Raw genomic sequence first — 20,655 nt, forward strand, 5'->3', positions numbered from 1 at the left:
ATCGCGGGGAAAAAAACAAAACAAAACAACTGACGCCTTTCGTTTCGAGCAGTCGATAGCTGACTCGCATATCGCGCACGCCAATCTACCTTCTGATATTTTTCTTATTTATTTATTTATTTATTTATTTTTTTTTTGCGATGCGATTTAGTTGCGTTGCGCGAGTGCTTTACTTAGCCGGTGTGAACGCGCCTGTTCGGCCCGTGGGACGTTGTGTTGTGTCGGTGAGTCACGACGACAACGCCACAACCCTCCTTGGCCACAACGCACAACCGCACAACCCCGCGGATGAGCCTCCGCAGCCATCATCTCTGCTCGTTCGTTGCCAGAAATTCAGACTACTACCACACTACTACCCCTACTGCCCCTACTACCCCATTGCTACAAAAAATGGCGGAAAATGTGTTTAATCGTAGCTACAGAAAACAGATGGCGGGAGCTACCGCCTTTTTATAAATACAATCAACAGTGCCTCTCCCACCAGTCGTCCGTAGAACTGCAACGACCGCAACATCCTGGATTCTGACATCCGTATCAGAGCTGATCCGTATGTCCGTAGCAGAATCGAGATTGACTGTTGATTGCGTTGATTCATCGACGGGTCCACGACAAAGAGTTTGACGGCTTGACGACGTGCGTCGGCATTTTTCCCGCGCACCATGTGCCTGCTGGCCGGATCATCCCGAGTGTGAAATGTCGGGAAAAGCCAAGTTCACCATCGACGACGCATTCGAAGACGAAGGAGACGACGCTGTCCGGTCGTATGGATCGACAACCGAAAGCTCGGCGCTCAAAGGGGGCACACGGGAAGAGTGCCTCGTCGTTCGCGTCGAAGACGACCGCACCAGGAGACTCCGGCTTCCGGAGGACGTGAGTGACGTCGTCGAGGGCACCCTAGGGCCCAGAATGCAGACTCTGTTTCGCAGACGCTGTCCAAGGATAGCGACTCGCTGATCCAGTGCGACGGCCGCAAGTACGACGCCAAAGACGGGTGCGTTTGAGTCTCCGACGGGGTCTCTCCGTAGAGGGCTGCCCTCACAGAACGCGCCGTCAGCCGATTTCTTTTTGTTCTGAACGGCAAAAAAACCGTGTCCCCTTGGCGTGCGTGCGTACGCTTTTGGCGAGCACAGGGGCCGCCGTGCGTAGCGGCCATAGCTGTGCGCTTTGAGGTTAAGCTCGTCCTGACTGCGATCGTTCGCCAGATTCGTTTCGGCCCGTGATGCGAGCGACCAAAAGCAACGCTGTGGTCGGACTTCCGTGATTGCCAAACGCTCGCGGTGACGTTTTTAGTAGGATTAATTGTGTTGTTCTTGGGAACGTGCTTTCATCGGCTGTCAGCCTTTGCGATGTTGGTTTAAGACTCCATGCTTCCACAATGCTTTCTGGACGCACTGTCAAACTTGTTCGGAACTGACAACCCGGGTTGTAACATCGCCGCTGGGGCGACTCTATTTCTCTTCATTTATTAGGAAGTATCCACAGCAGTACTTTGGTTACTTTCAGAAGTACTAAGATAACTTGTAATCGTTACCATTTTTCTTATTCCTTCCTAATGGTGCCCTTTGTACAAGTTCCCTACCAAGGAAACCTTGAACCACGGGGCTATGTTCGACGAATGTTTAATTTCTCCTAAAAAGAAACGGAAGTGACGATATTGCGTCTGATTGGTTAGAGGCTCAAATGACAAAAGTTCCCTTTTTTCGTCATTTGAGCTTTTAGCCAATCAGATGTGATATTGTCAGTTTCGTCACTTCCGTTCCTTTTTAGGAGAAACGAAACATTTGTCGAACATAGCCTCCCAGGTCTCTGGTAAAGGCTGACCCACATAGGGCGTATTTGCAACATATTTGTGGGCGTTTTGGCGGGCGTAATCTAGACGTACAGCGGGCGTCGGAACGAGCGCTTCTGAGGTCGGCGTAAATACGCGTGTATTCATCGATCCGACCAAGACAGATCTCGGCGCTTCGGCGTATTTTGGCGTGGCGTATCCAGAAGCGTACGGCCCGGTGCCGGCCAATCAGCTCCCTAGTTGGCAGATGCTAGTTGTAGGCACACGCTTTGCCGCAGAGCACACAACTATGGCCGCCAGTGAATACTCCCTGCAGGGTTCTGCTAGAGTTGCTGAATGATTGCAGAGTACTGCATTTCATAGCGTCTGGTTGGCAGATTTCACCAATGTAAGTTGCATGGCGGCAGCCAGAAAATATTGAATTGTGTATGTATGCATATGCACAGGAGCCCCGAACGTGGGATAGGAGTGCCCCTATACACCAACTCATATACAAACAAACCGGAGCGCTCTGAGTGGACGCCACTGGCACTGCGCATGTGCGATGTGAGCAACACGCTCGCAGTCGCCCTTAAGCAAACCATTGGGATGCAATGTTGTCGGCATCGGTGTGAGTCGTCCTGCTCTTTTTCACGTTGGAATGGTTGATTCTATGTCTTCCTGGCAATGTCTGACTATTTTAGCGGCCTCAGCAAAAGTAATGAGGCTCGTTACACTGCAACACTTCGCTTAAATAATGTGACATGTGATGACTCATTCCGCGTGGACGCTGCAGAATGGATGCCAAAGCCTGACTCACATTATGAGATTCTGCTCGCTATTTTCAGTCGCAAAGTCACTCGGGCAACTAAAAAAGCGTGGACGGTAGCTGCTATGCTCGATGTCAATACTGAAAATTGGAAGCAGAATCGGACCATGTAAATCAGGCATAACAAGTCGGTGATGGCCACCAGTAACAATGATAAACACATCCTTTTATTCATTGTTAAAACCGAGCCTATTTACCCGAAACCTTCAAATCTAAGTCTTTTGAGGCCTGCACTTCCTTTTTATCGCAATTATTGCGTCAGCGTGTTGTCTATGGGCCATTGTCGCTTCAATGTGTAGACGACAGCTTGAATGATCACACGGCCGTTGGAACGAGAAGATGCACTGAATATGGTCCACGGGTGGTCCGGAAAACGACGCATTGATCCTGCATTCATGTTGGAACGGAAGAAATAAATCTGTCGACCGGAAGTACCCGTAAATTCAACCCAAAGTGCTTCCCGCACAAGCAATCGTAATCCAACGGCGTCTGGTTTTCCCTTTTCGCGGCACCTATCCACGTTATTAGACGACGTGGGCGGGCAGAAAACATATAGAAACTGATCTCGACAACTTTCGTGGCCCCTTTGGTGCAGCCCCAGTCGTGGCGTCTGGATGAGAAGGCAGGTTGTAGTCTGGTTTCTTCCAAAACAATGCAGCAAGGCCCGGCTTGCATAGGAACTTCCGCTTACACGCCAGACTGGAAGTGCACCCGAAGCGACACCAGCGCGGCGTGACGTAACAGAGTTGATTTGGTGTACACTCTAGTTCACTTTTTGTCCAACCGCAGCTGACGCTAGGATACAATGGAGCCGATTGAGCAGCGCCAAAAGTGAGTCAAAACGGTGCTCATTGTCTTTTTTCGGTTTGCCATCGCCTGCAAAACCAATCATGCCAGGAAACAAATGCAGGGTCGTGGTGTGTTCACTGTGCACGATTGATTTAGTCTGGTGGCAAACGCAGAAAGGCGATGAACGCCGTGACGATCCACTTTTTGTGCTGCTCGATCGGCTGCAGTAAAGTGAACCAAAGTGTAGCAACAAGCTCCAGCAGAAGGAGAGGAGGATGAAAGGGGTGCAGATGTTCTCTTCAGAATTTATTGGGATGCACCAAGCAAGCGCACGACGACGTCGCTCGCTGCCTGCCAATGGTTATGTGTCCGTTCATCCGCTCTTTCACGGTCGCTGCGGGGAAGTGTTTGGTGGTCTATGTCGTAAGCACATTCCCAAGACAAACGCTCGTGCCGTCTGCGGAAGAGCTGAAGCGGACGGAAGCAGCCGAGGAACGGCACTTCCGTCCACCAGAAAGCCATCCGAAACAAAATGTGGATATGGGCACAATAAAAACAATGCGCGTCCCCCTAGGTGCTGGTGGAAGCATCCCAAGGTCCGCGACAACTGGAGGGTCATGCTTGCAGCCTTGGGCCTTCTCGTCGTGGGCCTAGGTAAGTTGTCGAGCTCCTGTGGAGCCTTCGAGGAACGCGTGCCGACTTCTCGTCCAGGTCTCCTGGTCACGGGGATCGTCGTCCAGGTCCTGCCCCAGATAGGTAAGCACGCGTGTGCGGGCACTGTGTCTCGCCACGCGGGCATCCGCTACCGGTAGGATGCCCGGAACGCTCTTCCAACTGGTGTTGTCTTATGCCGTCCACGCATCAAAAGGGGTTCGCAGGTGGCAAGCAAATGATGTCACCGGCGTTCCATGCCAGCCAATGTTGCGATCCTGGCTGTTGGTCGGGAAGGTTCTGGTGAAAAGGGCGAGCGAACGCCAGTTTTGACGCGGCTTCTGCCGTATGCACCTCCACTGCCGCGCCACTGCCAGGATCACGACGGGCAACGGCGCGACACTTTGACGTCGTGGGGCGGAAGTCCCGACCACATTTGAGGACGCACCAGTCGGATGTGCATTCTGGGCACCGTACTACCAGTGTGGACTTCCCTCCACAGGTGTCCAGGGCTTGGTGTTCTTCATAGCCGGTGCCATCTGCCTGATTCCCGGAGGTGAGAGCCGACCTCCGCTCCCCGGGATGCCTCCTGTCCTGACGGTCGTCTTTTGCCCTTCCAGCCTACCACCTGGTGTACGTGTACTGTGCAGTCAAGGGGAAGCGTGGCTACGACTTCTACAACCTACCACTCTTCAACTAGGTGTCCCCAACCGCCGGGCGTGTACGTGGCCTGGCACATTTAGCCCATTTTGTCACGTCCGTCTTTATCTCGCGTCTATTTTACCTTCGGTTCGTCGACACTGGCAGCTGACGGCAGAGTTCCATCTCGAGGGACTCAATTCCAGTTTAGTTTCACTTCGGATGCTCGCCACGCTGCTGCAAATCGGGCAGCTCTTTGGCGTGAAAATACTGGTTTGCGTACGGGAGGGGAGTTCTCAGTTCAGCTGGACACTCGAGTCAGTCCTGGGGCAGTGCAGCACTTTACAATTGTTGTTTTTGGGGTTTCTGCTATTGTCCATTGCAGGTTAAGAAAGGCAGGATAAGCTCCTCCTAGAGAGGCTCTCCACTCTTTCCAGTTCAATGCGGTGGATGCTGGTGAGGAGGCGAGTAGAGAGGAAGAAACCAGCAATCCCGAAAAATAGAGAGCTTTGTAAAACAAGCCTGTTCTGCTTTTCTTAACCTGCAACAGTATTGCTACAGTATTGCTCAAGTCAGTAATGTGCTCCGAGTGCCATAATGAACCTAGCAAGTGACTTCCAATGATCCAGGACAGCATTCTTTTGTTTCACTCCGAGGAGAAAGTTAATTATTTCATGGAGTACTCAAGGCAGCTGAGGCACCTTTCTCCTACATGCGCAACTGTTTGAGGGGTACTTGCAGACTAACATTGTGCACCTATACGGGGAGAGGGGGGTGGGTGTATTAGGCACAGTAAGTTAACAACATTGGATGGAGTATGAGTCAAACAAATGGAATTGAACAGAAAGTTACAGAAGGCAATATCCTAATGATTACTCAGACTGCAGTGCATTGCCAACAGCCTGTTTGGTGTTGCATCTGTTTCCTGCCCAATTGTATGCCATTACCCTGGTGACCCGAGTAATGCGCCCTCTTACAAATGCATATGGGCAGGACTATTGATGGCAGAGCCGTATATTGGGAGAGTTTGGTTAATGGGAAGAGCGTGCAGAGCCAGGACATTTACCAGATGCAGAGAGAGGGCTCAACGTGCTCCCTTGGCCACCCAGAAGCTGAAAATGATCCTCTAGCGTTGGTAGCAAGAAACACTTTTAATAAGAGCGTAAGAGTTAAATGTAGTCGCTCTTCATAGTTGAAAATATGGTGCACGCGACGTTTCGATTATGATCATTCAAAAATATGAAAGAAACAAATGCGCCGCTCGAACCTTGTTTAGCTCGGATGGAGTCCGACCGCTCAAACAGCAAATACCTGGCCCTCGGCACCTGGCGTGCCGGGGGCCGGGCATCTGCTTTCTGAGCGGCAGATGCCTGGCCCTTGGCTTTGTGCCGTGATCGAAACATCACTTGCACCATATTTTTGGTCGCCGAGAGTTACTCTGACGCACTTATTAATTCTGTTTCTTGCGACCACCGCCAGGGTATTATTCACGGCTTCTGGTTGGCCACATTCAAATTTGTGGGCACGCCCTGGAACGTGCCCGGCCTGCTTTCGACCAATGGCACCTTTTCATTTGTTTCCTGCACTTCCCAATGAATGGCCAAACTGTCTCTACGTACGGCTGATTGATGGGTCATTGGGATGTCTTCATCTTTGATCGCTACACGGTGGCTCCATGGGTCCAACACCCTGTGGCCAATGCTGAAAACGAGTGCTGCAAAATTTGCCGGGAAAGGCGGGTGTCACTTTGCAGTCAATTAGTCCTGCCTCATTTCAGATGCATACTGGTGCACATACTTGCATCCACTCTTTAGACCTTCCTGTCAGTGACTCAGTATCTACTCTAGAAGCCATTGCATCTCAAAATATGCTGCAAACTTGTGTGCTGCAAACATTGTACTTAGTTGCTACCAAGGCTGACTCACTTGTAGCGGACAGTCATTTGGGTATTGTGGATCCTGGAAAACGCTCAAGTGAGGCTGTCCTTTTCCCCTTGTACTACTACCCCTGCATGCCAGATCTAGTCTGTGGCAACCGTATGCTGCCAGTGGATTCTCATGTTCCTATTTTTGAAGAGGTTTAGTTTCTAGCCTATCGTATGGTATTATACTAGTCTCAGCAGAGGGAATTTTGTTAGTTTGAAGCTGTTTGTGCTGCAACGTGTGAGCCTCGACGAGTACTCAAAGGCTGTGCAATGTGAAGCGGTCTTTGTACTCGGTTGGTACCATATGGAAAGTTGAGTACAGCCTCGTATAGCCACCCGGACAGTACCCCAAAGCTGCACGTGTCTGCGTATCTACCGTGGCTGAAGCGTGTGCATGTTCGACAGCTGTCCTCCCTCCGGGGGTGCTTCCATGTAATGAGATGTGGACTCGGTCTGCTACTCTTTGTCACCTAGGGTTTTAGACGTGTGTGGAAATTGTGTACATACTGTGAATAATAGCATCGCGCATGCGTTGTGCCCCGTCTTCTGCCTCTGCATGAGTTTCTCGAAGGGTAGCTGCCCTTTGCAGGCGGGCCTGTCCTTTGTTGAATACAGGCATACTTGTGCGCCGAGACCTGGGCGCTTGTTTCTGGTATTTATAGCTGCTGAAAGACCATTATGTTTTTGTGAACTACACTTGCTTCTTATCTAAGGTTAGGTGTTGATACCGAGCACAGTTGTGCAGCGTGCTGCGATAGTTTTAAAGGGATACTACAACGAAATTTAGGTGCTTATTTCTTGGTTTATTCGTGTTCAAGGGAGCAGTATCACATCAGACACACCAATCTCTTGTTGAAAAAGGCACGAAAAGGAATTTTAAGAAATTAAAAGATTAGCAAAGAGGGCCTGGTGGATGTCGCTAATACCTCGTTTGTAATGCCCGTGAAGGAGCCTTGACAGGTAGTGATCCTCCGATCAACACGAGAGAAGGGGGGTAGGAGGAACTCCCCTCTCCCTGAGACTTGTGTGTCCCAGAAGTCGCTATTCGCGACTCGAACTAGCTATAGGTGGCGCCACTCATTTTCCAAAATGGCGGTTATAGTGAGGGTCGGAGACAGTGTTGCGGAGTTGCCACTCCGGAGTTGGAATGATTCCGGAATCATTCCTCATTTTCGCGACCCCGGAATGGAATGGGAATGGAATGGCGGCAACGTTCAGGGGAATGGAATGGGAATGGAATCAGATGCCTTTGGCCCGGAATGGAATGGGAATGGAATGGGGGCCCGGTTCTTTACATTTTTTTTATTCATTTAATTTTTTTTTTTTTTTTTTTTTTTACGTTCAGCTATACCGAGTTAGTCAGCGAGTCGGTTGCTCAGAAATAAAATGAGCGGGAAACTGAAAACCCGCGTGGAGCCCTAACAGACTTATACGCAAAAAAATGCAATACAAAAAACAAGCGTCAAAGCAAAAGAACAAAGGGGGGAGGGAAGATGGGCGGCGGTGGCGCCTTCCACCAGTGAAGTTCAACACAAACCCGAAAACGTCTGCGCCTGTTGCGCGGCTCAAGGGTACGTCATAAGTCGACGTGAACCTGACCCGCTGCTCTGGTCAGACGTGGCCTCGCTGTGCCGACCCAGACTTCGTACTCCTGCGACTCGTCTCGAGCGCGCTGTTTCTCGGAGAGCTCACACCTGTGCCGCTATATCTCAGGTCGCAATTCACAGGTCTCTGTTTGGATGATGCTAGCCGAAACTTGATGACTGCCATTCATGCGTTGGAGGCGGAAGGTTGGGAGGTAGGACCGTCACAACAAGGATGCCACCGTATCGATTTTTCAACCGTAACAGAAGATGACATGTGCTCCAGGGTGCTTCAGGTGTTCCACCCTGTTCTCGAAAATTCCAAATGCAACTGCCTGCGTGGTCTTCAACGAGGTCACCTACAACGAAAGTACGTATTGTCCTTTCATACAGCAGCGTGGGTAAAGTTTCATGTTCAAGGAAACACCTACAGATACAAGAATACTAGTTCATTCCGCCGTGACGTCATGTGATTAGTGTTGAGAGGGGCGCTCTTATTGGACAGGGAACTGATGATGTTTTATGGAATTTATTTAGAGGTCAAAGTCTTTTCGCATCACTGGTCAGAGAGACAGGATGCCAGGGAAGGGACCGCGGTCGATCCTTGATGGAACGTTTTTTGGACCCATTGAAGACACCTCTTCGTCCGGAACCACTACCTTTAAGCCGAAGCGCCAAGCCTGCGTGAAAGTAATTTCGGGATAAAAAAAAAACAAAAAAACTTCCACTTCAAGCTTAAAGCCTCATCTCAGTTGGCGTCTCAAAGAAATGTAAAAAACGTATTGCATTATCAATATTTATATTTCTGCCCTCCCTAAAATGTATTCCTTTATTTGATTTTCCGAAGACTTTTGACTCTTTTTAAAATGCATTTCCGATACGTATCGTGATACATTTTTACAGATATATTTGAGACATGAGTATCAGTATCTTAGCAACTATTTTTATCTATTCCAGTATTTGTATTTCCAAATACATTTTTGAATATTTCTGCCCAACCCTGCAACGCAATGCAGCTGTGAAGCGACACTTTTTACGTTTAGGAATTGGAGGAATGGAATGGAACGATTCAGCCATTCCAGGAGTGGCAATGGGCCCAGTGTCCCCATTCCTAGGAGTTGAAAGGAATGGAATTATCGAAAACTCTAACTCCACGGAATGGAATTGGAATGGAATGGGGGTGTCCATTCCGCAACACTGGTCGGAGATACGTGCCGCTGTTGAGCCTGTCTAGTGTGCTGGCTTCACTGAGCGACACAAATTATTTCTGGTAATATGAGGACGCTAGGGTGTTGTGAGCGCAGGTCACCTCTTTACCCTGAAAACAAGAACGGTGTTTAGCGTAATATTTACGCAAGGATACGAGTTTTAATTCTGGAGTGAAACCGAAACTATCCTCTATGTGGGATTTAATTTCTCGATATAAGTTTTAATTTCGGATTCTTTCATAACTCAAGATGTGTCTCACATCGTAATTATTTAGTTAGAGAAGTTTTTCGCGGAAACTTTATTGTGTGACATACATGTTCGATCTAGGCTGAAATTTGTAGTTCTAGTTCTTGAAAAAATCAGTGCTGATACTTGTGCGCAATGAACTGCGGGCCTTTTAATGGGTTTTTGGGTATTTAGATGATTAATTGGTTTAACATTATTCCCAGCACAAGAATAAGAGAATAATTAAAATTTTTACAATATGTCCACAAAACGTATAAATTAATAAACGCTGTTCTCACTGCAGCAACCCAAAGATGGATCCGACTCGGACAGCTGAAGTGTATGTGTGTGTGTTTTTATAGCAACGCCTGACGCATAGGACTTTATATTACATCCAGCGTTTGACTGTTTGCCCATCTTGATAGCGATGTCAGAGTTTTTCATATGCTAAAAAGTAAACATAATCGTACCTTTCTTGGAAAGACTATTATGGTTTAATGGCGTATTTTCACGATCTTGGCATTGACTGGGGAAGCGAGCAAGCCGGCCGTGTCGCGGCGGTCGCCTATTGTTCGCCGCGACCTGGCGGTAGCCGCCGCAGGAGCATCGGGCAGCAATGGCGACGAACAGCACGGCGGACAGTGTCCCCGTCGTGATTACGACGGAATTTAAGGCAGTTACGAGTTCGGAAAGTTCCTTCGGAAGCCGGTGCCGCCGGCTCAGAATCATCGCGAAGTAATAGCAACGAACAGCACAGAGGACAGTGGGCGACTAGGAACTCCAGAAAGCTTCTTCGGTAGCCGGTGCAGAATCATCGGGGGGAAGCAGTGGCGATTAGCAGCACAGCGGACAGTGTTCCCGGGGTGATTACGGCGGGGTTTAAGGCGGTTACGAATCCAGAAAGCTTCTTCCGTGGTGCCAATATGACGAAGAGAAAACTGTTTCATGAATCTGGCCGCGTGTGCGACGTGAAGGAGGTCCGTTTCGACGGACAAGTGGATGTCACGGAGCGCCGTACTCTGCAAACAAAATTAAGCGCGCCCGCAAAAAAATTTTGTTGGCGTTGAGTGGACTGCGGTAATTATGTACGTTTATTTCTGAATCAGCTTGACAATAACAGGGCGATTTTTTTTCGCGCCGTTCCGCAATTCTCTTTACTATCTTCCTGTAGGCTGATGGAAACATCCAACGGTAGGCTTAGGAGGGCGACAGCATTCCGCTTCTCCATTCCGGTGAAGTATTTGCTGCATACTTTAGAGTTTGCCGTCGGTGTCGGTGCTGTTCCATCGTCGCTAGAAAAGAAAAAAAGTTAATTGTATTATTCGTCAGCAGCTTAAACAAAGCGCGAACTGGAAGGTAAGAAACACCACTAACCTGTATGGACGCACAAGTCGTACCCAGGTCGCGCAGTACTCCGCCTCGTACGGCTTCGAAGGGACGATGTAGTACTTCGTGCCGTGCGCGATCTTGCCGACCACGAAGCAATTGTTGCAGCTTTCTTGGTGCGGAATAGCCATCTCGGAAATTACAGCGCTAACCCACTACAACGCACAACCAACGCAGCGACTGGCAGAAGATGCCCGATGCAACGGACCCGTTTGCCGCTAGGGGCGCCCTGGTCGGGGCATGAATTAGATCCGCACGGTTTTTGTATTAATAATAATAATATTAAAGTTAAGACATTTGAATACGTAATTTTTCAAGCTCTAATGAAATGTGTTGCTTATGATTTAATTTAAAACGCGCCAGTAAATATATCAATCAAAAGTGTGCTTATTATCATCACTGGTGCCAATTGCAGCATTTTGAATTACCAAGTAATAAAATAAAAGAATAGTCTAAAATCAATTAAAACATTCTAGCTAATGTGAGAAGTCCATGTAAAATTACATTAATTGTAGGTAAAGTATATTTTGCTATCAAAGTCGCGACTTCTGACAATCGGCAAAACGTCCAAAGTTGCCGCCAATATACAGGGTGTCACAAAAGAAAATTTACACGGTCTTTTTTACCGCAAAAATAAACAAGGCATCGCCGAACGCTCATTCTCCGCCCAAAGGTAGTGCTATAGGTCACAACCAGATGCCAAAGTTTCTGCCCGATCCGATAACTTAATCAAAAGTTATAAGTGATTTTCTGAAAATTTCAATGGGAAAATGGTGGCCGGCGGAGTTTTCAAACACATGGGGCTCTATGGCACCAGAAACCGAAAACGGGCAAAAATGGGCTCCATTTTCCCATTGAGATTTTCAGAAAATCACTAATAACTTTTGATTAATTTATCGGACGGGGCTGAAACTTTGGCATCTGGTTGTGACCTACACTGTTAGAAAAACTCCTGTCAAAATATGGAACACATACATGCTAACCTTGTTGCCACAACATGTACTGTATTACCAGACTACAAAACATGTTCCATACTTCTTTAGTACGGGACATGTTGTTGCTGTATGGGCAGCCACAACAAATTCCATACACCATCATCACGGAACAAGTACTGTATGCTACAGGAAATGTACCATCGTGGCACACAGCAGCACATGTTCTGTTGCAAGCCATGCCAGTACATGTACCATTTTTAAGAAGTACCTCACATGTTCCAGTGCGTCCAAAACGACGCAGGTTACATTTCTTGTACGTACGGAAAACGTTCAGTCTTGTTTGTGATAGTACTCGCCCCATTTTATGTTACTGCCGCTATTCATGAGTACATCCGGGCTTTGCATGTCACATGGCAAGCTCCTCCTTGAAAAAGTTGATATGCGACATGCAAAACAGGGATGTCCTGGCAGTTTGCAGGCGCAACTTGATGCACGTCTTTGCAACATAAAATTACCTGCAATGCGCAAATGTTCCCAAAACTTGTATGTATGGAAATTTTGAACTGTCGTATCTAATGCGAGCACTATCCTGAAAACAGAACAATTAATCTGTGACATATATACTCAATAGAACAGCCAGGAATGCCATGAGAACGTGTTCACGTGCTACGTCAAGTTTAGAGAGCATTGTACATGTAGTGACGGGATAAAGGCAGATAAACATTTGTAAAAAAATCGTTATCAAACAAAGTTTACGCTTGGTCCTTTTGGTTCCAACCCATAGCAACGGACCCATTGCAAAGAAGACTGAACAGTTTGCTGCTTCAAAAATATTTACATTTATTTTTCTTTTAAATAACTAGAGCAGATACACAATAAAAAAAAAAAAAAACACAGTTCATGCCGCAAATATTTTGGGGGGCAGCTCAGCCATAAAAAGAATATCAAAGTGAGCAGTCTCCTAAAAAAATGACCAAAAATTATGCTGACATGCTACATTTCGAAAAGAACCATCTTGGCCTATACAACAAATTGTAATATTAACAATAGAAAAGAAAGATTAATCTAAACAAGCACCGAAGTTTCTTTCCACTTCTTTTGGAACTTCGAGAACCCTTGGAGGGCTCCCTGCGCCTTCAGATGCACCCGAGCAACTTTTCTTGACGACTGCCGGGACCCCTCCTGCGGGTTCATTGCCACAAGTCGCCTGAAAAAAAAGATAACATAAATAATGGATGGGATTTCTTAGAGGAGGATGTATAACAGAAGCTAAGGAGTTCCTGGCTCCTTCTTTAACTTCTCTATCGGTTAGTAATCCAATCTGGACAAATTCTAAACCTCGTCTATAGTATACTTTCAAGCCGAGACACGCCCTTAATTTGGACAGTCCGTGCACACACCATGAGCCTCCAAGTCTGATCCTTGCATCAAGACGAATTGTGATTGTACACACACACAGAAAAAAAAAAAAAAAGATTCAGCTTACTGGCATCAGTTCTCAGTAATGACTGGACACATTTCGGATCTTGTGTCAGCACACAACGCTAAAACATTCTACAACCCGAGACGGAGGCTACAAAGAAGAACGAACACATCCGTCTCAATTGAAACGTATGTCTTCGAAGCCTCCATCTCGGTTTGTAGAATGTCATATTAACCAGCTCGCCTGTCTAGTAAAGTTGTACCCAACGATACTTCGGTTAAAAAAAGGAATTCACAGTACCAGTAAATGCAATATTACAAAAAAACTTGCCTGGAGTGCTTAAACAGAATATTCTGGTTATTATTAGAGGGAGGTTATCATTTGAGCCCGTTCTCGTTTCGCCCTTCTCAAAACAACCATTCTCAAAAAGATCTTCTCTCTTGCACCTGGCGCATATGGTCCTTTCCCGTTTCGTCCTTCGCATTTCAACCCTCCTGATTTGAGTCCGTTCTCGTTTCGCCCTTTTCACCTGGCCCTTTTCAAAACAGCCATTCTCAAAAATATCTCGCTTTGACCCGTCGCACTTGACTCGTTCTATACGAAAATCGTTTTTTTTTTTTTTGGGGGGGGGGGGGGGGGGGGGTTATATTAATAAGTACATTGATATATTTTGTGCGTGCGTGTGTGTGTGTGCCACGCTACAGGCATACTCTCTCTGCCAAGGATTTTAGCAGTGCGTCGAGATCGTCGTGAAAAGCTACTAGCTGACAATAAAACAGACCAAGTATTTATCGCAGCCAGATCATATTCCGAAATGTCACGTTTTTTGGGGCTCTCGACCTGGGACAATGCCACCACTTCTCTATTGCAGTGTTTCTCAAATGGGGGTCGCGAAGGCATCTATAGAGGTCCGCGAAGCCATGTCTTATCAGTCAAGCACGACAATATTAGTTGTCTTTCTTCACGTCGTTAAGAAACGTTCCAATTTTTGGGTGAGTACTCTCGTGCGTGTGTCAATGGGATAAGTCTACTTCACGCTAGCAATTAGTTATATCCATTTATTAAATCATTATCATGATAGCCTATACCTTTCTATTCCCCTCACCCCGAGCGGGGTCCTCCATCATCTCCGCCTTTCTACAAGGGGTCCGCGAAACATCAGTGGTTGAGAACCAATGCTAATATGTATGCTATTTCTGTTCAAACAAAGTTTCCAAATTAAATGTTCATCGCTTTTTTTTTTTTTTTTCGTTTGCTTAGAGGAAGGGAAGGACGCGTCATTGTACGATTCTCAGTGCGCACCTCTACACATAACATATACCTAATGGTATGTTGGGGGCCCAAGCAAGGTAAGGCTCATCAGCAAAGCCGCGAAGGCATAACAACGTTAGAAGCATGCCGAAGTAATGCCATTCGGTCGTAGGGCGAACGGGCAAAATGACACTGGGCCCAGTTGCGAAAAACACGATTCGGACCTTATGAGAAGGTTCAAACGAGAAGGACCAAATGAGAATAGGACGAAATGTGCAAGGTTCAAATGCGAATGGGACGTTTTGAGATACACCCATTATTAGAATGCTCAACATTCATGTCTTTTGGTTCATATTACTTATTCTAACTGATAAGCATAGCCCGGTCACAGGTATATTCGTGCGCCCCTGCAGAACAAGGGCTCATGTATTTGAAGCCGATCGATACTAAGGCGGATTAAAATATAAGTTGCATGCTCCGTAGGATGCACAAGTTCTAGTATTGGTTCTATATGACAATGTATCTGAATACCAGATTCATACTGATTCTTTCATTATATTGCAACATAATAATATGACTTACAGAGAAACGGTCCTCCCAAGCAGGTCACGCAGTTACTGCAGCACATCCAATTAATGTCAGCAACGAATATTTTCAAGCGAATTGTGAATAAGGGTGTCTAGAAAGCAGCACGTTAACATCAGGCCTTTGCCTTTCTTAGTTCAAAGTTTCAACAAAAACATGATACAACATGTTCCGGGTTGCTGTTGAACGTGCCAAACAAACACAAATGCTAACGCTAATATGCTGCTCTACAAAACATATTTCTTTCCGAATTGCTGCCGAAAGTTAGACACTTTGTTTAATGTAATTGACAATGCCTCAACGAAAGTGTAACCAAGCTGAATGAAACCCTTAACATATATATGGGAATACTGCAATACGTTTGAGGAATCGTTATGCGTCTGCAACACCGAGCGTTTTTTTTTTCTTACAGTTTTGTTTAAAAAAAAAAGCCATGAAAGCTACACTTATCCGATTTGTGCGAGTGAGTTATACGCCCAGGGGGCATTTGGGGGTGGTTAATCTTCGCTATAAGTAGGCTAATTAATTAAAAATCGTTAATTAACTTTTTAATTACTGAAAATAGTCATATGGTTCCAATTACAAATTTTGCTGAGCGTCGTCCAAAACCCCTAATTCAGTAATTTTTAGAAAGACTTTGAGCGCGTGAAAAGAGCAACAGTGCGCTGAAGTTACTACTCGTGGATAAAAAACAGGATAAAAAACATCGCCGCAAGGTACGAAGTCAGAGTGTCACTATCCGCCCCTTTCAGGCTCAAAGGATTACGCAGGAAGGTCAACAATGAAGTGGAAACACAGGAGCAAAGCAAATTTGTTGAATGTGTCGAAGGTGTGGTATACAAAATACCACTGTCGTGTGGAAGATCCTACGTCGGGCAGACTGGGAGATGCCTTAAAGGGATACTGAAGCGAAACTTGAAATACACCTATTATGGTCAGAAATAGGTTCAATACGATCAATGATATTCATAAATCATAATCGCGCGTTTGTATTTTGAACGGATGGCTATATTTTTCAACCTGATGGGCCCGATTGGGCGCGCGCTCAAAAATCGGCCACCGGAGAGCGCGATGCGTCTTGGGATATTGGGCGCATTCGTGACGTCACTTGTGCCGGTCGGGAAAGGCTACGGCGTGAATGTTGTGGTTACGAGCGTTGCCACTTGGTGGCGCGTCGACGATTTACGACCTGTGACAACGTGGCCGTTTGAGATGTGCAAGGGCTGCACGCACGCTGCACCACGGGACCACGGCAAGTCGGCAACCACGGCAGCACTGACAAAACCAGCTCTGAGGCCGGATTCTCAAAGCGAATTCACGACGAAAAAAGTGCGTACGACAAATTTGAGAGAAAACCCGTGCTGTCGAAACGAAATTGTCGTAACCTTTGCGCAGGTTACGACAGAATCCTACGACAGCTCCTAAGCTGTCTTACGCACTTTTTACGATCAAATCAACAAGGCCGACAGCGTCGCTCAGTTACTTGGTATCGGCCACCAACGGACATTTATTTTTCTTCGTGCTCTTCTCGTGCGTCCCGACTTCAACCAGCAAGAAAAAAGGAAGGAGTACTTAAAACAGACCACGACGATCAAGAACGCAGGATCCACAAACACACGAGAAGAGTTACAACAGCCACGATTCTGCCGACCGAGCGAGCTCGGCAGAATATAGTAGGCCTAGCAGCAACATCGACTCGGCGCACCGTTGCTCCGTCTGTCCATGACCGGCTGGCCTGCTGAATGGAATATGCCCGCGCGACCCTTGTGGACCCTTACCGGATGAGTAGTTTGATCCCTGAACTAAATTTCAGAGGTCAATATTTTCCCCTTGTCATCTCGATCTCCTTGTTTTCCGAGACAGCGGTGACGAACGCTGTCGTCGAAAAGGGACTCTCATTGATTCTATCTCCTTGTTTTGTGTGATATAGAGCTCAAATAAACGCCATACGGATTACCTTGGCAACTCGGTATGTACACTCTGTTATTAGTATGCCATTTTTATTCTGACTCGACGCTACGTCAGTGTCGAGCTATAGCAGTTCGTGGGAGCTACGCGATGTCGGTCTAACCTTTCTTTGCCGAGTGTCATGTCAGTATCGAGTTGCAATCGTAAAAGATCGGTCCAGAAGCGCTTACCGAATCCAGCACTTCGATCAAACGCGCGTGTCCGCTCCGAGTGTGAACAGGTATTTGGCATTTGCGTGGCTCTTGCTGACACCCTCGTAGTTCAAACATATCCTTTTTAACGTCGGCTTGCAGCTCGCGACTCGCAGCAACTAATACCGGCCGTGCCAGAAGCATGCTCGGGCCGTGTCGTGCAAAGAGCCGCAACGAGAACGAGCTCACTGTGGCCAACTACGCTCTGGCTTTCTCCGCCAAGGCTTTGCAAACGCGTTCAGGCCTAGGCGAATTCTGCCGGCACGCCGTATTGCCGCAGAACGGCGCTGCTATTTTGGCACAAGTGATGTCACGAGAACTTCCCCCCATCCACCAGATGAGAATTTGAAATCGTTTAATTATGTTCAAAATTAGTTCTCCTGTGTTTTACAGCGCAATATTTATATTTCCGAGGTGGTGCCTGTCCCTAGCCCATATTTATGCAACAAGATCGGTGCTAAAATTTCGTTTCACTACCCCTTTAAAGGCCGCCGTACAGTTTGCGCTTTCCACTTTTTCTGCGTTTCCTCCTCTCCTGCCCTCCTTTCCTTCCTTCACCGCCCTCCCCACCTGTTTACCGCCCTCCCCCGAGGGGACAACATGGAGAATGGATTAGGAGACGCCTCCGTTAATCCGGCTTAACCCGCCGAAGAGGGGGCCTGCTGCTTGACAAAAAATTATTTCGCTGCTCAAAAAAAAAAAAAAAAAAAAAAAAAAAAAAAAAAAAAAAAACGCCGCGGGCAGCGATTGTATGCGTTTTGCCGGATGCGCAACGCTCCGTCCGCCTTGAACAAGCTTGTAAAGCGCGAAACACATGTACGACAAAACCGTCCGATCCGACGTCCGACCGCGCAATACGACGGTCGGAGGCGAGGGTTTTCAACGCTCTCCGATGCTACGAACACCCTCTCCCCCCAAGGTCATTCCGGCAGTCCGCACGTCGGATCGGACGGTTTCGTCGTACATGTGTTTCCCGCTTAAGCGCGAGACACATGCGCGAAAAATCCGTCCGATCCGACGTCCGATCCGACAGTACGACTGCCTGATCCGAAAAATTTGGTCGCGTCAGGCGTCGGATCGGCGATCCGACGTGCGTCCAACGCGCCAGATAGTTTCGCACGGCGGACGGATTGTCGGATGCGTCCAGCCAATGACAGCACAGCTAGTGCGAACGTCATGATGACGTACTGAGTCTGTCGGGACGAATCAGAAAACGGGACGGGCGACGGGAAGCCGGACGCGTGGATCCCGCCGACCCATTCGAGGAAGATGGCCCCGGCAAAGAATGCACGCGCTAACGAGAACGAGCTTCTAAGTTTGCTCGTGTGAGCTAAACCGTCAATCTGGGACCAGAGATCTGTGAACGCGGACCTCCGCTGGGGTGCTTGGATCTCCTGGGCGGAGCCGAACGGATCGTCGTGTCGCATGCAAGGTCGGAAGCGTGTGTCTCAAACTGTCGCGTGCGGCAATTCGGAGCGCCGTTCGGACTGTCGGATCGGACGTCGGATCGGACGATTCTGTCGTCCATGTGTCTCGCGCTGTATGCATTGGACTAAAATTTTTTGAAGTGCGGCAGGTTTAGTGTAGGTCCTATCATATGGTCCTGCAAGACTTCCCTGTCCGCCACAAGCTAGCCAATAATTCAAGAACATAACGACGGCAGCGTAGTCAAACAGTGTAAAATAAAATGTATATAATATTTCTAAGAACACCGTTGTCTTCACTGCTTGGCTTTCAAATTCTTAGCGCTGCCAATAATCGTAATCAAACTATTTTTATGATTGAAGACAACTCGTCGTGCATCGACCCCAAGATTACGCTTACGTGAAACATGATTCGGCGCGGGAGCAGCTCGAGTCACCGTAAACATTTTTTTTCTTTTTCAACGTGGATTTTGTTTTTTTAATTTAGCTGAGGCACCACTGGCAGAACACGAATCGCATACTTGGAAGGTATATACCGTCTGAAAACTCATATAGCTGGTTCAGTGAATGCAATACTATCGCATTCGTTGAAGCTTGATTTGTTGATTCGAACTTCAACAAATCACACGCACCCATTCTCCCTATTCCTGTTTACCCAGTAATAGTCGTTCCCTCACGATGCAATACGAGTACAAGTAACTGCAGTTTATGCATTGTTGACGTTAATTGGACAGCCGTGATCACACGGTTTTTAGAAGCGCTATAGAACGAGCACAAGCGTCGAATTCCGGTACACTGATTGATTTCTGTCTCACCGCCGTGACGCCACACGAGAAAAGCGATTTCGTTCTGTCTGTGAAATTAGGAACACAGAAATCAAGCTATAATCCCGGTAATAAAACAAAGCGAAATGGATCTCTGCAGCCAATACCCAACCGTTTGCGAGGTGACTAGGCGAAAGCATATATTACCTCCGTGCCTTTACCCTCTGCACACCGCCAGAGAGAGTCAATCAAACTCCTTGGAGCTATTGTCAACACGATTGCGTTTGCAAGCCTCTAGTTTGACTCGGCTGGGATTCGTCCCTTTCATAGCTCTCTTTGAAACGAGAAAGGTAGATACTTTTCTACATTGGGTGGGTTTGCCCGGGGCCTCCAGTTATTTACGGCCAAAATCACACTGGAGGCGCTTCAGCAATTGTGTTCACTCTGGTCGACACACGTGCACACTAAAAATGCCAGTCGTCTTCCTTCCCAAAAGATACTTGAAGAGCCAACCATAGAGACCGACGGATAACGAGGCCGAAATTATGCTTATACCTCAAAAAAAAATTATAACAGAAATTTGGCCTCGTCATTCCCAAACTGGTTGCCGGACGAAATTCTCTATGCGTATTGTAGGCCAGGGTTGGTAATAGTACCATAAGATACGTACGGCAGAATTCCCTGCCATAAATAAAATGATTTGGCTAACGCTAATGTAACGCGAAATAGGTGCAAAGAGTTTTGCAAAAGGGAGCGTAAACCGAAAAAAAGGAAAAAAAAAAAAAAAAGACAGAAGAAAAGGAGAAGTAATAATAAAAAAAAATCTCTGGCGACGTGGCCAAAAAAAAATTCTGTTCATGTGATTTTTATTGTCACGTGACCGAACAAAAAAAAATAAACGAAATAAAAAAAGAACACGAGACAAAATCATCCCCTGCCCGGTTTCGAAGCTCGGCCCTCTTGATCGTGAAACTAGCGCGCTATTCGTTGCGCCTAGTTGCGCCGACATTACTTTTTTTTTTTTCTTTCGTTATTGCAAGTTGCGCCAACATAACTCTGCCTGTAATGCTCGCGCATTTTCCCATCATAGGAGAAAGCTTAGGTGCCTTCG

At 47.2% G+C, this 20,655-nt stretch overlaps 1 protein-coding gene across 1 annotated transcript; it reads left to right on the forward strand.

Annotated features, from left to right (window-relative positions):
• Positions 1–484: 484 nt before the first annotated feature.
• LOC120843900 (transmembrane protein 134) lies at positions 485–7,144 on the forward strand. Its single transcript, XM_040215368.3, has 6 exons — positions 485–870; positions 927–991; positions 3,961–4,040; positions 4,098–4,142; positions 4,540–4,593; positions 4,658–7,144. Exons 1-6 carry the CDS (start codon positions 694–696, stop codon positions 4,735–4,737), a joined length of 501 nt encoding a protein of 166 aa, XP_040071302.1. The 5' UTR covers positions 485–693; the 3' UTR covers positions 4,738–7,144.
• Positions 7,145–20,655: the final 13,511 nt, after the last annotated feature.

This window comes from Ixodes scapularis, unplaced genomic scaffold (assembly GCF_016920785.2).
Source record: "Ixodes scapularis isolate PalLabHiFi unplaced genomic scaffold, ASM1692078v2 PGA_scaffold1__304_contigs__length_218370807, whole genome shotgun sequence".
NCBI lineage: Eukaryota > Metazoa > Arthropoda > Arachnida > Ixodida > Ixodidae > Ixodes > Ixodes scapularis.